Source organism: Mirounga angustirostris, unplaced genomic scaffold, assembly GCF_029215605.1.
Source record: "Mirounga angustirostris isolate CCGP_5_RB_7025 unplaced genomic scaffold, mMirAng1.0.hap1 SCAF_12, whole genome shotgun sequence".
NCBI lineage: Eukaryota > Metazoa > Chordata > Mammalia > Carnivora > Phocidae > Mirounga > Mirounga angustirostris.
Genome location: NW_026991720.1, coordinates 17,990,787 through 18,013,331, shown reverse-complemented (window position 1 = coordinate 18,013,331; position 22,545 = coordinate 17,990,787). Strand labels below are relative to the sequence as shown.

At 39.3% G+C, this 22,545-nt stretch overlaps 1 protein-coding gene across 3 annotated transcripts in view; it reads left to right on the top strand.

The window, feature by feature from the left end:
• The window catches only part of AGBL3 (AGBL carboxypeptidase 3), a 59,775-nt gene extending 42,116 nt beyond the window's left edge, over positions 1–17,659 (top strand). For 2 of the 3 annotated variants that reach the window (XM_064574923.1, XM_064574924.1), the window contains 2 exons: positions 9,404–9,635; positions 14,004–17,659. In XM_064574923.1, the coding sequence (XP_064430993.1) occupies positions 9,404–9,635; positions 14,004–14,427 (656 nt within the window). In that variant the 3' untranslated portion in view covers positions 14,428–17,659. The remainder of the gene's footprint in view (positions 1–9,403; positions 9,636–14,003) is intronic. The other variant, XM_054505188.2, reaches the window with a different exon arrangement.
• The last annotated feature ends 4,886 nt before the right edge of the window (positions 17,660–22,545 follow it).

Here is a 22,545-nt window from a genome sequence, read left to right as displayed (position 1 = left end):
TATGTTTTATACAAAACTAACGGTAACCACAAATAAAAAAAATCGTGATAACACAAAAAATAAAGAGAACGGAATCCAGGTATGTCACTAAAGAAAGCCAGCAAAACATGTGAGAGGAGAGTAAGATAAGAAAGGAACAGAGAAGAACTACAAAATCAACCATAAAACAAGTAACAAAATGGCTATAAGTACATACCTATCAATAATCACTTTGAGTGTAAATGGACTATATGCTCCAATCAAAAGACAAAGGGTGACAGAATGAATAAAAAAGAAGACCCATCTATATGCTGCCTACAAGAGACTGATTTAGACCTAAAGACATGTGCACATTGAAAGCGAAGGAATGGAAAAACATTTATCATGCCAATGAAGTGAAAAGAAAGCTGGGTAGCAATACTGACATCAGAAAAAATGGACTTCAAAACAAAGACTGTAACAAGAGACAAATAAGGACACTACATAATCATCAAGGGAACAGTCCCACAAGAAGTTCTAACATTTATAAATACACACAACATCGGAGTACCCAAATACATAAAGCAGCTAGTAACAAAGTAATCAATAGTAATACAATAATAGTGGGGGGCTTGAACACCCCACTTATATCAATGGATAGATCATTCAAACAGAAAATCAACAAAAACACAGTGGCTGTGAATGACACATTGGACCAGATGGATCTAACAGATATATGCAGAACATTGCATCCTAAAACAGCGGAATACACATTTGACAAAGTACAACATCCATTCATTATAAAAGCCTTCAACAAAGTAGGTTTAGAGGAAACATACCTCAACATAAGAAAGGCCATATATTTAAAAACCCACAGGTAACATCATACTTAATGGTGAAAAACTGAGAGCTTTTCCCCTAAGATCAGGAACAAGACAAAGATGTCCACTCATATCACTTTTATTCAACATAGTACTGGAAGTCCTAGCAATCAGACAACAAAAAGAAGTAAAAAGCATCCAAATTTGTAAGGAAGAAATAAAACTTTCACTATTTGCAAATGACATGACACTATATATAGAAGACCCTGAAGACTCCACCAAAAAACTGCTAAAACTGATTAGTGAATTCAGTAAGGTCACAGGATACAAAATCAATATACAGAAATTTGTTGCATTTCTATACACTAATAAAGCAACAAAAGAGAAATTAAAACAATCCCACTTACAATTTCACCAAAAATAAAAGAAAGCCTAGGAATAAGCTTAACCAAGGAGGTAAAAGACCTGTATTCTGAAAACTATAAAACACTGATGAAAGAAATTGAAGACTACACAAATGGAAAGATATTCCATGCTCCTGGATTGGGAGAGAAAATATGGTTAAAATGTCCATACTACCCAAAGCAATCTACCGATTTGATGTAATTCCTATCAAAATGCTAACAGCATTTTTTTATAGAACTAGATCAAATAACACTAAAATCTGTGCAGAACCACAAAAGACCCTGAATAGCCAAAGTAATCTTGAAAAAGAAGAACAAAAGTAGAGGTATCACAGTCCCAGATTTCAAGATACACTACAAAACTGTAGGAATCAAAACAGTACAATACGGGCACAGACACACAGATCAGAATAGAGCACCCTGAAATAAACCCCCAATTCTTTGGTCAGTTAATCTTTGACAAAGGAGGCAAGAATATGCAATGAGAAAAAGACAGTCTCTTCAACAACTGGTGAGGAGAAAAGTTGACAGCTACATAGGCAAAAGAATGAAACTGGACCACTTTCTTACACCATACAGAAAAATAAACTCAAAATGGATTAAGGACTTAAATGTGAGACCTGAAACCATAAAAAGCGTACACTAAGAGAGCATAGGCATTGGCTGTGGCAACATTTTGCTAGATAGGCCTCCTAAGGCAAAGGAAACAAAAGCAAAATAAACTATTGAGACTACATCAAAATGAAAAACATTTGTACAGCAAAGGAAACAATCTGCAAAACTAAAAGACAACCTACCAAATGGGAGAAGATATTTGCAAATGACATAGCTGATAAACGGTTAGTATCTAGAATATATAAAGACCTGATACAACTCAACACCCAAAAAACAAATAATCCAATTAAAAATGGGCAGAAGACATGAACAGACATTTCTCCAAAAACATACGGATGGCCACTGACACATGAAAAGATGCTCAACATCACTCATCATCAGGGAAATGCAACTTAAAACCACAATGAGAGATCACCTCACACTTGTCAGAATGGCTAAAATCAACAATGTAAGAAACAACAGGTGTTGGCAAGAATGTGGAGAAAACAGTGCACCCTCATGCACTGTTGGTGGGAATGCAAGCTGGTGTGGCCACGGTAGAAAATAGTATGGAGATCCTCAAAAAATTAAAAAGAATTACCATATGTTCCAGTAACTTCACTACTGGCTATTTACCCAAAGAATACAAGAACACTAATTCGAAAAGATATATGCACCCCAATGTTTATTGCAGCACTATTTACAATAGGCAAGATATGGAAGCAACCCAAGCATTCTTCGTAGATGAATGGATACAGAAGATGTGGCATATATGCATAATGGAATATAAACCATAAAAAAGAATGAAATCTTGCCATTTGCAACAACATGGATGGAGGTAGAGGGTATAATGCTAAGCGAAATAAGTCAGAGAAAGACAAATACTATGTGATTTCACTAACATGGAATTTAAAAACAAATGAACAAAGAGAACACAAACTCCTAAATATAGAGAACTGGTGGTTACCAGAGGAGAGGTAGGTAGGAGAATGGGCCAAGTAGGTGAAGGAGATTAAGAATATACTTATCATGAGTACTTAGTAATGTATACAACTGTTGAATTACTATTTGTACACCTGAAACCAATATAACGTGTATGTTAATTACACTGGAATTAAAAACAAAATTTTTAAAAAGAAAAAGAACTGTGATTAATATGTTAAGTGCCCTAATGGGACAAGTAACCAACATGGAAAAACAGCGGGAAATATCAGCAAAGATCTGGAAGCATTTAAGAAAGAATCGAAACGAAATGCTAAAAACCAAAAACACTTAACAGAAATGAAGAATACCTTTGATGCCTCATCAGTAGTAAACTAGAAGTGGTTAAGGAAAGAATCAGTGAGCTTAAGGATAGGTAAGACCAACTTCCCAAACTGAAATGCAAAGAACAAGAAGGAGAAAACAAACAGAATATCAAAGGTCTGTGGGACAATTTTAGAAGATGTAATATATACACAGTTGGGATGCCAGGAGGAGAGGAAAAAGAACAGAACCACAGAAAACAAATATTTGTATTGTTAATGTGTTGTCCAAATATAAACTGTACTTTGCTCGTGTATGTGCATGGTTGGCAGTGAAAAGGTAAAATTTGGCACATTGCATTCCATCTATAAACTTCTATCAAAGAAAATGAAAAGATCTTACCAGCTACATGTCTTCACACCTTGTACTAAAAAATAGTGTGACTTGCACCAGTCAGAATGGCTAAAATTAATAAGTCAGGAAATGACAGATGTTGGCGAGGATGCAGAGAAAAGGGAACCCTCCTACGCTGTTGGTGGGAATGCAAGCTGGTGCAACCACTCTGGGAAACATTATGGAGGTTCCTCAAAGAGTTGAAAATAGAGCTACCCTACAATCCAGCCATTGCACTACAGGTATTTACCCCAAAGATACAAATGTAGGGATCCAAAGGGGCACATGAACCCCAATGTTTATAGCAGCAATGTCCACAATAGCCAAACTATTGAAAGAGCCTAGATGTCCATCAACAGATGAATGGATAAAGATGTGTGTATATATATATACACATAGACACACACACGTACATATACACACACAATGGAATATTACGCAGCCATCAAGAAAATGAAATCATGCCATTTGCAATGGTGTGGATGGAACTAGAGGGTATTATGCTAAGCAAAATAAGTCAATCAGAGAAAGACAAGTATCATATGATCTCACTGATATGAGGAATTTGAGAAACGAGACAGAGGATCATAGGGGAAGGGAGGGGAAAAATGAAACAAGATGAAACCAGAGAGGGAGACAAACCATAAGAGACTCTTAATATCAGGAAACAAACTGAGGGCTGCTGGACTGGAGGGTGGTGGGAGGGATGGGGTGGCTGGGTGATGGACATTGGGGAGGGTATGTGCTATGGTGAGCGCTGTGAATTGTGTAAGACTGATGAATCACAGACCTGTACCCCTGAAACAATATGTTAATTAAAAAATTTTTTTTAATTAATTACTTTTTAAAAATAATGTGATTTGCTATCCTGTGATATTGAAGCTTTCATAATGAAAATTTCTGGTCACTTTTTAGTTTCCTCAAAATTTGCAGAAACACTTAATGAAATTTTTGACTTTATAGAAAGGAAGAAGATCGCTTCCTTAGACCTGGGCCTACAAGATGTCTGTCATTGTTGCCAGCTATAGGCAAGCCATCAAAATGTTAGTCTGCCATTAAATCACATTTTCAACATGTGGGACAAGAAAAATGTCCTCTTAATTTGGAAATACTTTGAAGATTAGAATATAGGGAAGGACCACAGTGAAATAATTTATATGCTGTTTCTCTAAAACTGTTTGAAGATCTCTGAAGAAGCACCAAGGACTGTAGAAAAGGATTCATTGCACCCGAACTATTTGGTATTGTATGTAAGTTATGACAAAAACTCACACAGTGAAAAAGAAAATGACTTTTAGGGGGAAGAAAGACTGCCTCAAGACTCAAAGATATGTCACCAGACAGGGGCAGCCAAATCAAACAGCCATGAAAAACTGTAATTTATTTGAAATCCACCTTCAGTTTAAGTTCAGATTACCTCTTTGCTTTATGAACATTTTCCCTGAGAAAGAAGTTTAACATACGGTGATATCCGTTGTGCTTCAAAGGGTCTAAAAACAATGGACCTTTCAGAAATGCAGAGCTTACGCGATGAATTTAAAGATGCAGGTGGCCTGAATGCCAAAAAGCTAGTCTACTAAAAGTAAGCTCGGACATTTTGAGAGAGATGGAAACTAATTCCTTACAAGTCCAAACACCTGCTGCTGCTAATAAGTAAAATCGTACTCCATGCTCGGATCCGTCTGTTGATGGGATCTCTAACTCGATGTCATTGCACTGGACCGCCACCAGGGACCAGTGTAAAGTGGGCTTGATTAAAGGAGACCAGCAAGTCAGGTCTCTGAACGTGGCAGTGTTACCACTATGTAAAAGAGGAACATCCAAAACGTACAGGCAGTTCAGAGAAGTAGGAGCACCTTGTGGGTCAGGAGGAAAACCAAGAGGATGTGTTGTCCTGGAAGTTAAGTAAGAAGGGGTAGCAAGGGGAGGGAATAATCAACCAAGTCTAATGCTTCTGATAAGTGATATGGATTTACTATTGGGTTTTACAACATGGAGGTTTTATTCAGGATCTGGGTCAGAAATTTCAGTAGAAGACAGAGGTACAAATCTAATTAAAGTGTATTTTAAAATAGGAGTGAGATTGGAGACAGGTAGTCTTCATGGAATTTTGTTGAAAAGGGAGAATTTTTTTCAGTGTCCACCACAGCTACTAAAAATTCTGTTTCTCAACCTTATTCAACCTTTCCTGAGCTGAGATTCTCAGATTCTTGATTACATTTTTTTTAAAGATTTTATTTATTTATTTGACAGAGAAAGAGAGAGCACAAGCGGGGGGGGCAGGAGAGGGAGAAGCAGGCTCTCCACTGAGCAGGGAGCCCAATGCGGAACTCGATCCCAGGACCCCAAGATCATGACTTGAGCCGAAGGCAGATGCTTAACGGACTGAGCCACCAGGCGCCCCTTGATTACATTATCTCACAGGCATATGTCCTGATGAATCTTGACGACATACTAATAAAAACTCTACAATTTTTTTTTTTTACCTGAAGTCACTTCAGAAGGAGCTATCTTTTCTTATTCTTTTGTGTTGTCCCCCCGCCTTTTTTTTTTTTTTATAACATATGCATTTAGGGCTATATACATTTTCCTCTAAAATGTCCTAGCTTCGTTATCACTCAATTTATTACAGAATAAATTGTCCTTTCCCATTACTGAACTTATCAAGTAGGAAATGAGATGGATTTTGTCAGAGATTAGAGGTCTAGTCAGACTTCTTCAGTTCTGGAAGAGTTTATATTTACTGATGAGCTATGGCAAAAATACAGAAATTCAACTGACTGAGGAGAGTAGGGGAGGAGTAATAAATCCTGGCAGAGAGGTTTCTATCTAAGTCATTTCTTCTTTGGATTTGGTAAACACAAACCCAGTACTCTTGCAGTATCCAGTCTTCTATTTAGCTAGACCACCAGTGCCCAAAAGTGAGTCATGACATTCCAGGCATCAGTAAGTCTCCTTGGAACGGGCTTGACCTGCACAGGTTGTTTATATTAGCTACCAATAACCATTTCACCTCGTGCCAGTGATGGGTTCTAACTAATGATCATCATAGGAGCAAAAAGAAATCCAGTTATTGAAGCTGAGTGATGAGTTTAAGAGGGAGTTTCTTATACTAATCTCTCTTTTTTGGAGGGATATTGAAATTTTTAAAAATGAAGTCCAAATGTGTACTCTCCCAACTATCAGTGATGCCCTAGATCTCCTGCCCATTGATTTCCTCAGTAACATAATTCTAATTACTACACTCTTTCTCACTTTCTCAAAATATAGTCAACATTGACTTTTAATAATGGACAATTCCTTTTTTTAAAAAGCCTTACTGTGAAATAAAATCTTAAAAAAAAAAAAAAAAGGGCACCTGGGTGGCTCAGTTGGTTGAGTGACTGCCTTCAGCTCAGGTCATGATCCTGGAGTCCCTGGATCGAGTTCCACATCAGGCTCCCTGCTCGGCAGGGAGCCTGCTTCTCCCTCTGGCCCTCCCCCCTCTCATGTGCTCTCTGTCTCTCTTATTCTCTCTGTCTCAAATAAATAAATAAAATCTTTTTTTTTTTTAAGTATTTTTTTAATTTTTTTTTAAAGATTTTATTTATTTATTTGACAGAGAGAGACATAGTGAGAGCAGGAACACAAGCAGGGGGAGTGGGAGAGGGAGAAGCAGGCTTCTCGCGGAGCAGGGAGCCCGATGTGGGACTTGATCCCAGGACCCTGGGATCATGACCTGAGCCGAAGGCAGACGCTTAACGACTGAGCCACCCAGGCGCCCAATAAATAAAATCTTAAAAAAATAAATAAATAAAAGCCTTACTGTGGAAAATGCAAACATAAACAAGAGTAGAGAGAATATGATAATGAATCCACTGGGTCCTAGGACCCACCTTAATAGTTACCAGCATCCTGCTATTCTTTCATCTATATTCCCACTTTTTTTACTAAAGTATTTAAATCACATTCATCATATCATATCATTTTGCCCATAAATAGTTGTGTGTATCTCTAACTTTTCTTTTTACAAAGCATAGTGTATTTAATGCGTTTATTCTAAGCGTATTCTACTTTTTCTCATGCTGTCTGCGTACCACCTTAGGCATTATAGTTATAAGTAATCCTGCCATATCCTTTAAAATGTCTACTAGCCTTCTTTCAGGCTTTACTCAGGGTTTCTTTTTATCCCTCCGCTCTCTCCTATTGGATTTTTAAGAATTGTGTCAAAATACACATGAAATAAAATTTACCATCTTAACTATTTTTTAGCGTAAAGTACATTCACCTTGTCATGTACACAATCTCCAAAATTCTTTTCATCTTACAAAACTGAAACTCTATACTCATTAAACAACTCCCCATTCCTCCCTCCTCCCAGCTCCTGGCAACTATCCTACTTTGAATCTCTCTGACTTTGACTATTCTAAGTACCTCATATAAGTGGAATCAAATATTTGGAAGACAAACACATTATTTGTCTTTTTGTGACTGGTCTATTTCACTGAACATAATGTCCTCAAGTTTCATCCATGGTGTAGGAGGTGTCAGAATTTCCTTCCTTGTTAAGGCTGAGTGATACTCCATTGTATGTATCTACCACCTGTTGTCTATCCATTCATCCATCAATAGGCACTTGGGTTCCTACCTTTTTGGCTACTGTGAATTGAATGATGCTGCTTCTATGAACATATACAAATAACTCTTTGAAACTCTGCTTTCAACTCTTTGGGGCATATACCCAGACGTAGAATTGCTGGCTCATATAGTAATTCTATTTTCAATTTTTTGAGGATCCACCATACTTTTCTTCATAGTGACTGCACCATTTTACATTCCCAGCAACAGTATAGTATGCCAGGGTTCTAATTTCTCCACATCCTTATCAACACTTGTTATTTTCTGAGTTTTTTTTTTATAGTAGTCTTACTAATGGAAGGGGGAGATAAACACTTTTAAAAAATGTTATTATAATAATTATCACAATTAACAAAATAATAATTCCTTCATATCCTGTGGTAAAGAAGCGATTTCCAGCATGCCCTTCCCATGGTCTTTCCCATATCTCCATCCTTCTGTTTCCCAAGATCAGAAGCTTTGCAGTCACCATAGACTCCTTTGTTCTCACATCCCACACTAATTCATTAGTAAAATCTCAAAATATAGGGTTATATAACAGCAGGGTCCTGCTAAAACAAATCTCAGATGTTGATACTCCTCTGCTCAAAATTAAAACCTTTCTGTAGCTCCCCGTTTCACACTCAGTAAAATCAGTCTTTATAATGGCCTGTGAGGCACCATGTGAACTCAGTCCAAGTCACCTCGCTGAGCTGCTGTCTTAGCTCTTTCCCCTTAATTCAATCTGCTTTAGCCACTTGGGCCATCTTGGTGACCCTTCAACACACTACCATGCTCCTAGTTCAGGGCCTTTGCATTTACTATTTTTCTTGCCTAGAATGCTCTTTTCCTCTGGTATCTGCTTGACTCACTCCCTAACCCCTTTGACATGGCAGCTTCACAGGGAGGCCTTCCCTGAACACCTTTTAAAAAACAGAAATCAGCCCCTTCCCCCAAAATTCTTTATTCCCCTCCCCAGCTTTATTTTAACCTGTAAACTTTATCATTATCTGACATATTATATATGTTACTTATTTGCTATTTTCTGACTCTGTAATTAAAATATAAGTTTCAAGTGGATAAGAATTTTTAGATAGAGGGGCGCTTGGGTGGCTCAGTTGGTTAAGCGACTGCCTTCGGCTCAGGTCATGATCCTGGAGTCCCGGGATCGAGTCCCGCATCGGGCTCCCTGCTCGGCAGGGAGTCTGCTTCTCCCTCTGACCCTCCCCACTCTCATGTACTCTCTCTCATTCTCTCTCAAATAAATAAATAAAATCTTTAAAAAAAAAAAAAAGAATTTTTAGATAGATCCTTGGCACATAATGTTCAATAAATAATTGTTGAGTCAATTCAGTTCACGTATCTATACATATATTTGTGGTTGCTCCCCAGATCTGCATCACAACCTTAAAAGCAAAATGAAAGAATGTACTTCTTTCCAGAGCAAGAAGACTGGCATAAATTGGACAGATGATGAAAAAAGAATCTACAGGGATAAAAAAATAGCTCAAACTCAAGAAATATTGCAGTATTTGCTCCCTATCATGGAAAGTACTAAAAACGCGCAAACCCCTCAGATAAAACAAATACTCAACCCAAGAACCAACTGCCAAATTCAACATCAGTAAGTCAATACAATTTTGTCATTCTCAGCTATTTAATATTTTTATAAGGAAGCAATGCTTATTAATTCATTATCCTAAGAAACAAACATATGCTCTTAAAAATGGTGGCAGCTACACCACATTTGACAAAGGAACAAAAAACCAAAGCCATTCAGAAAACATTGTATATGTGAAGGGAGTAGGTTATCAGGCCTTATCTGATTGTTTATTTGTGTGAAATCACTCGTTAATTTGGATCTCTAATTAAAGTATGTGTGAATAAAGTATGACTGTAGCCTGACTTCAGATTTTTCTGATGTGTTTAAGCCTTATAATCCTAGGGAGCAACCAGAATTAGAAATAATTGACTTGAATTACTTAAGCTTATTGATATTCAGAGGAAAGCATAAAGAATAAGACCAGATTTCTTTTAAAGATAAAAAAAATAGAATCATCACTAAGACTAAACGGAAACACATATACCTAAAAGACAACAGCAAGCTGAAAATATTAACAAATCTTGATGAAGTATCTTCTGTGTGCTAGACACGATTCTGTGTTTATACACACATGCACATAATGTTTTACATTATACATGTAAGGAAATTGAGGTACAAAGAGAGTAAGTATTTGTCCAAGGTCACACAGCCAATAGACATTTTGTTTTCAGAGTCTGTTATATTCTCTTTAAAATATAAATGAAAAAACAGAGGACCAACAAACTTAATATTCACAGATAACCTACACAACAATGACAAAATTGTGAATATTTCAGTAGGAAAATGAGCAAAGGCTATGAACCAGAAATTCACAAAAGAAAAAAATTGGTCAATGAACATTTAAAATGTTTAATCTCACTTAAATTGAAGGAGTGCAAATTAAAACAATAATGAAATACTATTCATTTTTGCTTCTCAATGGAAGAATTCACTCACTGAATTGGAATATGAACTGATACAGAGTTGTTTTTCTTTTGGTTTGGGGGGGTTTTTTGATGCAGAGTTTTGGAAGGCAATCCAACAATATAAATGAAAAATCCTCAATATCATACATTCATTTCCACTAAAAAATTCCACTTTTAGAAACTAAACCTAGGGATGGGGCGCCTGGGTGGCTCAGTCTGTTAAGTGTCTGACTCTTGATTTTAGCTCAGGTCATGAGCTCAGGGTTGTGAGATCAAGCCCCACATCAGGCTCTGCGCAGAGCATGGAGCCTGCTTAAGATTCTCTCTCTCCCCTTCTCCCTCTGCCCCTCCCCCACCTCTTTCTTCCTCTCTCTCAAAAAAAAAAAGAAATTAAACCTCGGGAAAAAGGGGGAAAAAAAACCCAGGTAAGGGGCACCTGGGTGGCTCAGTCATTAAGCGTCTGCCTTCGGCTCAGGTCATGATCTCAGGGTCCTGGGATTGAGACCTGCATCGGGCTCCCTGCTCTGTGGGAAGCCTGCTTCTCCCTCTCCCTCTCCCCCTGCTTGTGATCCTGCTCTCACTGTGTTTCTGTCAAATAAATTAAAATCTTTAAAAAAAAAAAAAAAAAACCCAGGTAAGAGGTTTCTGTAGTGATGTTTACTTCTTTATATATTTTTAAAGATTTATTTTTATTTTAGAGAGAGAATGAGTGAGGGTGGGTGGGGAGAGACAGAGGGAGAGGGAGAGAGAATCTGAAGCAGACTCCCCACTGAGCACAGAGCTGATGTGGGGCTCGATCCCACAACCCTGAGATCATGACCTGAGCCGAAATCAAGAGTCAGACACTCAACGGACTGAACCCCAGACACCCCAATGTTCATTTCAGTATTGTTTATAAGAGTCAAAGAAAAAGGAAAAGAAATGAACCTAAATGTTCAACAATAGAAAAATTGCTTATAGTATATCGATAAAATGAAATATTATTTAGCCATGAAATATAAGTACAGATTAATTAACATGGGATACTGTTCACAATGCATGAGTGAATAAAAACTACAGAACAACTCTGGTATGGTTGCATTTATGGACTATGTAAATCTATTTAATGTGTACATCTTATACACAAACACATAAACACCTAGAAAAATCTCTGGTAGCATAGTCCCAACAATGATTCTCTCTGGATAAAGCACTGACAGAGGATGATATTCCTCTTTATGCTTTTTTCCCCCTAAATTTTGATTAATGCCTACTTCTTTATAGTATAATCAGCGAAGTCAATAAAATTACAAGAATAGGCAATTGGTGGCAGTTTCTAATCAGAAGGGATAGCTATCATGCTGGCGAAGGCAGTGCCTAACAGAAATTGTGTTATACTTAACTAATCAATTATTGAACACTACCTCAAAAACTAATTATGTACTATACAGTAGCTAACTGAACATAATAAAAAAAAAGAAAAGAAATTATATCTAATAGGTCAGCTTATATGGGAGAAACAGACAGCATACATAGGCCCAGGCACACAAGGGATCAAACACATATGATACTATCAGCAGACTAAAAAATCAGGAAACTAGTAACAAAATACAGTGGACCTAGGCAAAGGTGACAAGACATAGCTTGATTTTTAATCATTTTCATGAGCGATCTCTTACACACTTGAACCCAGAAATGTACTCAGTGTGGATTGGCCTGAGTCTGGAAGGGTAGACAGCCAATAGACTGGATTAATTAAGAACTCTTTGGTTGCAAATAATAGAAACCAATTTAAGCTAGCTTAATCAAAAATATAAGGTAGGGTAAGAGGTAAGATGTATAAGAAAACCCAAGACTATTTACGGAAATAAAGGGGAGAGTTTTTTCAGCCAGGTCTCAGAAAAGGGCTGAAACGAGGGAACGGAAAGCCACCCGAACTCTTTATCCATCTTCAATTTCTGCTTTTCTCTCTCTACAGAAATCTTTTCCATACCTCTTAACTGCACAAATTTGCATCCTCCAAGCACTTTCACTTACAAGACTCACTGTCTCTCCTTCCCGATTCTAAGTTACAGGGAAAGAGAATCTGATTGGCAACCATGCCAGCGGGTAGAGAACAGATAGTTACAAATGGCTGATGGAGGGGCGCCTGGGTGGCTCAGTCAATTAAGCAGCTCAGGTCATGATCCCAGCGTCCTGGGATCAAGCCCCGCATCAGGCTCCCCGCTCGGCGGGAGGCCTGCTTCTCCCTCTCCCACTTCCCCTGCTTGTGTTCCCTCTCTCGCTGTCTCTCTCTCTGTGTCAAATAAATAAAAATAAATAAAATCTATAAACAACAACAACAACAAATGGCTGACGGAAGGCCTACCCTTGTGGATCAAGAGGTAGTCAGTCCCCAGAGAAGGGCACCTTGTGCCTGGAGCAGACCCTTCCCCAAAGTATCTACCGTAAGTATACATGGAAATAAGAAAAAATAGGAAAATAGCAAGCAAGACCATTCTTAACAGATTAATCCACTATATACTTAAATACAATCAAGTGGATATTTTTTGCTCTTTGAACTTCTTTATGGCTTTATGTATTTTGTCTGACTGGCTCAGCACACATACTGTCACCCATAGTAAGAGATTACAGAGCAAAGTGAGAATAAACCAAAAAATGAGAAAAATCACACTTTTGTCAAACTATTTTAGACATCTATCCAAATTTGGACCAGGGAGAGAATACTTAATGTGCTTCCACAGCTGGCAGAATTCTCATGCTACAGAATGTAACAGTTGAACATAACTTTAGGGCTGGAACTTAAATTGTCCGTTCTGTTTGTAACCAAAGTGAATAGAGTCTAGGTGGATACTAATCAATATCATATTAGCAAGATGATTTACATCTCTTTATCTCTGTCAAACATTGTTCAGAAATCAGATATTAAGCAATAAATCTCATATTTGGCATTCCATCTATTAATGATAAAAATTCTTGAGAAACACTATGCAGATCAAAATGGAACTGGAGAGATTTTCCACTTCCAGGAAGAAATAGATGCAGCTTCCATCTCTTGGACTCATATTGATCTTTTCACTGACTATAGAAAAAAAAAATGTATAGCATATAACTAAGTATATTCTAATAGAATAAACAAGTAGATTTTTAGAGAAAAGTGGAATTTTAGAGAACATTTACTAACTAGATGTATAGGTAAGGCACTGAGGCCCAGAGTGGCCATTGTATGAGGAAGCTTGAGTCAGGGCACGTATCTCAAACATACCCTCTCGGCATTCAGAAGTACAGGAGGATGATATTCCTTTTTATCCACTCTTCAGGAGTGGTTCTGAAAAATCACGAGCAGAAATTGAAGACATGGATCATTCTCATAGAAATAATGGTAAAGGTCCTAAGGGAAGATGAATTCACCAAAGGATTTAAAAATAAGACTTAAACTAAAATACCTAAGGACTACAAATACCTAGTGTACATGACAAAAACTCGTATTTCATTTCTTTTCTAGACTAATGCCAGCTACTTACATAAATATACAGAGATGCAGCACATCCTGGACACCACCCAGAAATCACCCTTTTATAAGCCAAAGGAATCTTATGGTAAGCTCTCCAGAGTGGCTCCAGTCTGTGTCCCAGAGATCACTTGAAAGTCTGTCAGCTCTCAAAGTGCCCAAGAAGAAGAAAAAACACTCTCGAATCAAGGCCACAAAGACTAAAGACATGAAACCTCTCAGCAGCAAATGGGAGACTATTCCCTCAAGTTTTGAAAAGGATGCAGATATTATCAAAGAAAAGAGTCTTCAAGCTGAAGAATCCAATGAGCAAAACTCGATGCAAATAGCTCCACGTCCAATTAAAAATAGGAATGAGCAACCAAGTAAGAATCATGGACAGGCCACCTTCTATTTGAAGTTCCAAAGGGACAAATAATTTAGCTTTATGCTACTCTGAAAACCATGGATGAAAAATACCATATGCTTACATAGTAAAAAGAAAAGGAAAAGAAAAAGAAAAAGCCCTCCCCAGCCCCTATCTCTATCCCTCCCCTTACACATACATATGCATATACTAAAAGTCTAGATAACCCATCTTCATTAGTGACAACATCTTTCAGAGATTTAGAAAGAAATCCAGAGAAAATACAGAAAATTTAAAATCACTTATTTATATTTGATTTTTGCCAAGATGGAAAAAAAATCTATGAACTTTTGAATTCTCCCAAAACAACGTAGGCATAGAACACCAAAAAAACTAAGAACTCAAGGACGGAATGACATGTACGATCAGTGACTTTAACATCCCTACTAGGCACCTTAATGAATCAGTCAACAAACATCTTTTCTTGAATTTGTTTTATCTTTAGTGTGCTAGAAACCATCAGTGATATAAAAGACATTTCTCCCCACTAGAAGATTACTGTATAATTGTACATATAAAACACCACACAAGACTAAAATAATTACAGAATAAGAGGGTGCATAGGAAAGTACTAAGTTGTATAGCTCCAACAATTAAAGAAAATACTATATATTAAAGGACGTTAATTGCGCAGAGCAAGTGTGTCACAAAATGGCACTGAAATGCATAGATTATGGTATACAATGGTCATTTGACTTCTCAAAATGTAGCAACCATGTAAAAGTTCAGATGTGCAGTTTGCTTTAGAGCTAATGAATGTACATCTCCAGCCATTTATTCATGTGAAAGCAAGTAGAACATCTCACAGTTTATCACTGATAAGACAGCAGTGGTGGAATTCCTCAGGGACACTGCAGAGAAATAGGTATGTCAGGCAAAGAAGTCAAGATGGATGTGATAAGTGAGAAAATGAGTCACAGGTCACCAGTGGTGTCCATTACAGGATAAGGATAAGCAGAATGAGAATCAGTAGATGAGGCACATGAAAGTTATAGGCTACAAGCTAATTAGGTCATGGTAGCAAGATGGAACTAAGAAAACCTAAGGTTGGGTAGGCTACTCTCAACAATTACAATAGCCAAAGAGGGTTCAAGGAGAGCTCACTGGGATAGTAAAAGAGTAACTGCTATATTTTTGTTTTGGTTTTATTTTTGGTTTTAATAGAGTTTATTTTTTTAGAGAAAGTTCACATCAATACTGAGCAGAAAGTACAGAGATTTCCCCCATAAACTCCTTGATACCCACACATACATATACATAGCCTCCCCATTAGCACCATCGCCCACCACTTATTACAACTAATGAACCTATATGGATACATCGTTACCATCCAAAGTCCATAGTTTACATTAGGGTTTACTCTGAGTGTTGTACATTCTGTGGCTTTGGACAAAAGTCTAATGAAATAGATCTACCATTACAGTACCCATACAGCTTAGTTTCACTGGGGCGCCTGGAGTGGCTCAGTCGGTTAAGCATCTGCCTTGGGCTCAGGTCATGCATGATCCTGGGACTCTCGGATCAAGTCCTGCATCGGGCTCCCCGCTCAGTGGGGAGTCTGCTTCTGCTTCTCCCTCTCCCCCTCCCTCCTGCTCGTGCTCGCTCTCATGCTCTCTCAATATTTCTCTCTCTCAAATAAAATCTTAAAAAAAAAAAAAGGTAGTTTCACTGCCCTAAATATTCTCTCTGCATATTCATCTTTCTCTTCCCACTAACCCCTGGCAATCACTCATCTTTTTCCTGTCTCTATAGTTTAACCTTTTCCATAATATCACATAGTTGGACTCACATAATATGTAGCCTTTTCAGATTGGCTTATTTCACTTAGTAATATGCATATACATTTTATCATGTCTTTTCATGGCTTAATAATTTGTTTATCATGCTGAATAATATTCCATTGTCAATAAAATTTATAGACTTATGGCAATGTTAACTAAGAAAAAAAAAGACAAATTAATATCAGAAATGAGAGACCATCAGTACTGATACCACAGATGTTAAAAGGTTAATAAAAGAATATTCCAAACAACTCTCTACTCACAATTTGGTTAACCTATATGAAACAGACCAATTCCCTGAAAGACGCAATCTGCCAAAATTCACACAGGAAGAAATAGACCAGCTGAATAAGCCTGTATCAAGTAAAGAAACTGAATCAATAAATAAGTTGTCAAAAGAGAAATCACCAGGCCCAGATGGGTTGACTGAATTCTACAAAAAATTTAAGAAATTACACCAAATCTCTACAATCTCTAACAGAAGACAGAAGCAGAGAAAATACTTCCATTATAGTGTATGAAATAAAAAATGGTACGGCCACTTTGGGGCAGAAGACATGAAAAGACACTTCTCTGAAGAAGACATACAAATGGCTAACAGACACGTGAAAAAATGTTCATCATCATTAGCCATCAGGGAAATCCAAATCAAAACCCACACTGAGATACCACCTTACACCAGTTAGAATGGCCAAAATGGGCAGGGAGAGAAACAACAAATGTTGGAGAGGTTGTGGAGAAAGGGGAACCCTCTTACACTGTTGGTGGGAATGCAAGTTGGTACAGCCACTTTGGAAAACAGTGTGGAGGTTCCTCAAAAATTTAAAAATAGAGCTACCCTATGACCCAGCAATTGCACTCCTGGGTATTTACCCCAAAGACACAGATGTAGTGAAAAGAAGGGCCACATGCATCCCAATGTCCATAGCAGCAATGTCCGCAATAACCAAACTGTGGAAAGAGCTGAGATGCCCTTCAACAGATGAATGGATAAAGAAGATGTGGTCCATATATACAATGGAATATTACTCAGCCATCAGAAAGGATGAATACCCAACTTTTACATCAACATGGGTGGGACTGGAGGAGATTATGCTAAGCGAAATAAGTCAAGCAGAGAAAGTCAATTATCCTATGGTTTCACTTATTTGTGGAACATAAGGAATAACATGGAGGACATTAGGAGAAGGAAGGGAAAAATGGAGGTGGGATGGAATTGGAGGGGGAGATGAACCATGAGAGACTATGGACCTGAGAAACAAACAGGGTTTTAGAGGGGAGGGGAGAGGGGGGATTGGTTAGCCTGGTGATGGGTATTAAGGAGGGCACATACTGCATGGAGCACTGGGTGTTATACGAAAACAATGGATCATGGATCACCACAACAAAAACCAATGATGTACTGTATGGTGACTAACATAACATAATAAAATTAAAAAAAAAATTGGTACAGCCACTTTGAAAGACAGTTTGGTGGTTTCTTACAAAACTAAACATACTCTTACTATATAATCCAGCAATCACAGTCCTTGGTATTCATATAAAGGAGTTGAAACTTATGTCCACAGAAAAACTTGCACACAGATATTAATAGCATCTTTATTCCTAAGTGCCAAAACTTGAATGAAACCAAGATGCCCTTTAGTAGCAGAATGGTAAATAAACTGTGGTACATCCAGACAATGGATTACTTAGCACTAAAAAGAAATGAGCTACCAAGCCATGAGAAGACATGGAGGAAACTTAAATATTTATACTGCTATCCATTTATAAAAATGAATGAGGTTGTCCAATTCTATCCATTATAGAAAGGCTGGTAATGAACTAACCCACCCTCTAGAAACTAAAACCAAATCATCTACATGAAATAATTGACTTCAGGCAATAGATGGTGAATAGCACAGGACTGCGATGCTTGTGAGAAGGAATATATGGGATAAACCCCCCCTTCAGTCCCACCTTTCTCCCTAGAGGCATTTTCCAAACCCTGGTTCAGAGAATTGGAATCCAACAATCTTACTGGCCAGACAAAACAGAGATCAGAGTTTGCATCTGCTACGATAGCTGAAATTTAGAGGCAGGGTGCTAAAAAAGAGGAACCACAGAAAAATAGCCCCCAAAATCTATGTAGAAAGTTCCCCTCAGGTCCTTGACCATATCCTAAGATGTTTATGTAAAGGCAAGTGTATAGTAAACAGAGTAGAAAAGAGTCCTGGGAAGACACCGGAGTTCCAACTCAACCAGAATAGAGACACCTTGGTGAAAATCTCCAACATTGAATTGAAACCCCAGAAAAAAACATGTCCTGTGAATAAAGACCATGCATAGGAGCAAGGGCTCTATCCTAGGACGAAGGACAAAACTGGAATAGAACATTCTCACAAAGATTAAAATAAAATCCCAACAAGATAGAGATAATCTGCTAGTAATGCAAATTCTTCCAGAACAAAACTAAATATTCTTTAGAAGAAGATAACATAATCCAGCCCTTCTATAATGTATTAACACCATGTCTAGCATGTAATTAAAAATTAGGAGACATGAAAAAAAAGGTGACCAATAGTCAAGAGAGAAAGCAGACAACAGAAGCAGGCCCAGAGATAATCCAGTAAATGGAGTTAACAGAAAAGATTTCAAAATGATCATTATGTTAAAAATTATACAGGAAAAGGTGAACAAAATCAATGAAAACATGAAGCATTTCAATACAGAATTAGGCTTTATTTTCAGAAAGAATCAAACTGACATTCTAGAACTGCAAAATACAATCTCTGAACTTAATCATTCATTACATGGGTTTAACAGCAGGCTAGATACAGCAGACCAAATCAGTTTTAAGACTGGTCAAAAGAGCTCTCCAGAATAAAATTTAGAAGATTAAAAAAAAAAAAAAAAAAAAAAAGGCCAGAATAGAGGGTAAGAGAGATGTGGGATATACAGTCTCTAACTTTCAATGTCTAACTGAGTTCCAGAAGGAGACAAGGAAGTGAATGAGAGAAGCAATATTTGAAGAAATCTGCTGAAGTGAAGCTCAGCAGAGCGCGAGCAGGATAAATGTGAGGAAAACCATACTTAAACACATCATGGTCAAACTAGTAAAAACCAAAGGTAAAAGAAAAATTGTGACAGCAGCCAGAGGGTGGGGGGGAAGCCACATTTCCTTCAAGGGAAAAACTATGAGAATTCGATCTGATTTCTTTACAGAAACTGTTGAAGCCAGAAGAAAATGGAATTGCAATTTTCAAGAACTGAAAGAAAACGGACAACCTGAAATTCTAGGTCCAAAAGAAAAAAAAAAACAACCTTTAAAAAATCGAGGCCACTCTGAAAGAGGAGGGCCGAGTATCTACGGTGACACTGTGCTCTCAGCAAACATGACCCGGATTCTGATCATCTTTGGCTCCCCATGCAGGGCAGCAGTGATGCCAGGAGGAGGTGGGGTTCTGAAGTTGTCCCTGATCTACCAGCTCAGGCAGAGGGCTTTAGGAGATGAAACCAAAGACCCGCTAACTCTGGGGCTTTCGTCCTGACATCAATAAATTGCTCTGTAGAATTAGGCTTTAAGGATGATCTGCCGTCCACCACCAAACAAATAATAAATAAAAGTTATATTTCATTTTTATCTCAGAAGGGTGAGCACTCTTTCCGAATATAAAGAGAGGTTGCTTAAGTCATTTTTTTCCATAATAAGGACCTTTTATACCATGGCTGAATTCTTTACTTTTAGAAACATATTATAAACTTTTTTTTTTTTTTTTTTTTTAAAGATTCTATCTATTCGTTTGACAGAGCCAGAGAGCACAAGCAGGGGGAGCGGGAGAGGGAGAAGCAGGCTTCCCGCTGACCAGGGAGCCCGATGCGGGGCTCGATCCCAGGACCCTGGGATCACGACCCGAGCCGAAGGCAGACGCTCAATGACTGAGCCACCCAGGCGCCCCTAGAAACAGGTTATAAACTCTTCATTGGCAATTTCTCTCTCAAATACATTATAAACAAACAAGGACCACTTCACCAAGCATCGGCCCTCTTGGGCCCCTCAGCCCTAAGCCTGGCGAGGGCCTCTGTTCTCCCGGCACCCTGCAGGACTCCCCGGCCAGCCTGGGCTCGCTCTTGCTCCCATGGGCAAAGGCTGTGCGGAGAGAACTTCTCGGGGCAGAGTCCTGGGGGGCGGACGAAAGCAGCCGGGGGCGCCAATCTGCCGGAGACATACTAGGACAGAGAGATTGTGTGTCAAGAAACCAAAGACGACAAAGTGAGCCGAGACAGTGATGTGCTCCCCCCCAACCCCAGCGGGGACCCCAGGTCTGAAGAGGACGGAGTGCTGACGATGCAGCAGGTGCAGGAGGGAGCCTGGGTCAGTGAGGCACGCCGAGCGCGCCTGGACGCAACACAGCAAGGCTCCACGGAAAATACAGGAAATGCGAAGGCCTCAGAAGTTCCCCCGGAGGTGTCCTGAGTTCGTAACAGTGAAGGAACGCCGCTGGGGAGGCCCTTCATCTGCCCGGCGCGGTCTGTCTGCACCCACCCAACACAGGCTCAAGCAGGCCCACGGGGAAGGGTAGGATCTGGCTTCAAGCCTGCAGAAGGAAACGAACATGGAAGGAGGCGGCTCCCCGCAGAATGTGGGCCTGCACCTGTCTCCCCATTGGGCCCGGACATGCTCACAGGCAGAGAATGTAGGTGACGGTACGACACCACTTTAATCCTCTCGGTTTTGCAGGGTGTCAGGTGGGGCCAGAGCTTATGGGTTAGTCTCCTCTGGCTGCAGGTGGCCTTTCTATAATTCCCCCAGGGCACAATACACACCATGGCTTTGTGTGTGTGCAGCAGTGAGCAAAGTTAGGGTGCAGTCTTTTATCCAGCCAGGCCTCCCTGGCCCTACCTGACTGGTAGTCTGGCCGGGGCTGCCAACACTAGTTTGCTTTAGAGATAGAACATTCCACAGGGTTCCAAGCAGATAGCTATGGTCCACGGGATACCAACAACCAGCAACCAAGCTTTTGGAGCTACACAGACCTGTTGGACTGCCACACAGCTAGCTTTCCAGCTTGGTTCTAGAGCCGTGCTCTGGTGCTGGAATCTGACTACTCGAGACAGAGCCCTTTGGGTTTCCCTTCAGCATACACTGCTATGATCCTTTCATTTTTAAGAAGAAGCTAACAGACTTTAAGGAGGAATAAAGAGGTAGCCACATGCTTTTCTGTCCTGGTTGAAGAACATTGTTAGGTCAGTGAAAAGATTAAATGAGTTTATACAAGGCTATGGATCTCTCGGGTCACCCCTCGTAGAGGCCAGTCCTCTGAAAGTACAAAGTCTGTGTTTGGCAGCACTTAAGAGAAATGTGCTCTGCACTTGAGGACCCAGTAGACTTCTCAAAAATGAATCAAAAACCAAGCTCCCCAAACTGCCATGTTATTGTGTGATAATGGCTCATCTCTCAGAACAGACAAGATTGGGGCGCCCAGGTGGCTCAGTCGGTTAAGCATCTGACTCTTGGTTTCGGCTCAGGTCATGATCTCAGGGTCATGGGATTGAGCCCTGCGTCAGGCTCCACACTCAGGGAGTCTGCTTGAAATTCTCCCTCCCCCTCTCTCCCTCCTCCGCTTACTCATGCATGTACGGTCTCTCAAATAAATTAATTTAAAAAAAAAAAGGGACATGATCAAAGGCAGATTGAAACCCTTCCAGTCCCAATAAACTAATGCTAAAGGCATCTCAGAAAAAAATGTAGAACAACCTCCAAGGGAAATACTGGATGGCTGGGATAAAAACACTCCTCTCGGGTGCCTGGGTGGCTCAGTCGGTTAAGCGACTGCCTTTGGCTCAGGTCATGATCCTAGAGTCCCGGGATCGAGTCCCACGTCGGGCTCCCTGCTCAGCAGGGAGTCTGCTTCTCCCTCTGACCCTCCCCCCTCTCATGTGCTCTCTCTCTCATTCTGTCTCTCAAATAAATAAAATCTTAAAAAAACAAAACAAAACAAAAAAAACCACTCCTCTCCAGCAAAACCTAAGCCTCTTTCCCAAGAAGACAAGGAACAAAAAGCATGGGGAACTGAAAAAAGGTTTGAAAGTATTACACATGAAGGACACAGGCTGGACATGATAAAGTAGCCCATAAATTCTCTGACTGAAACTGTGCCGAAGGTGATCAGTTTACCTGCTCTCTTTAGAGCATATCCCCCAGATGACCCAGGGGTCCAAAGGAAAGGAGGACACTTATGCCACGAATTCACAGGGACCCAGGGTCACACGCAGGTCTCCTTCAGAGGTCACTGCAGTCGACCCCTGAGCAGCCAACACCCCCGGCAGGACATCTGTTTTTTTTTTCTCTTCAAAAGTAATTTAGATT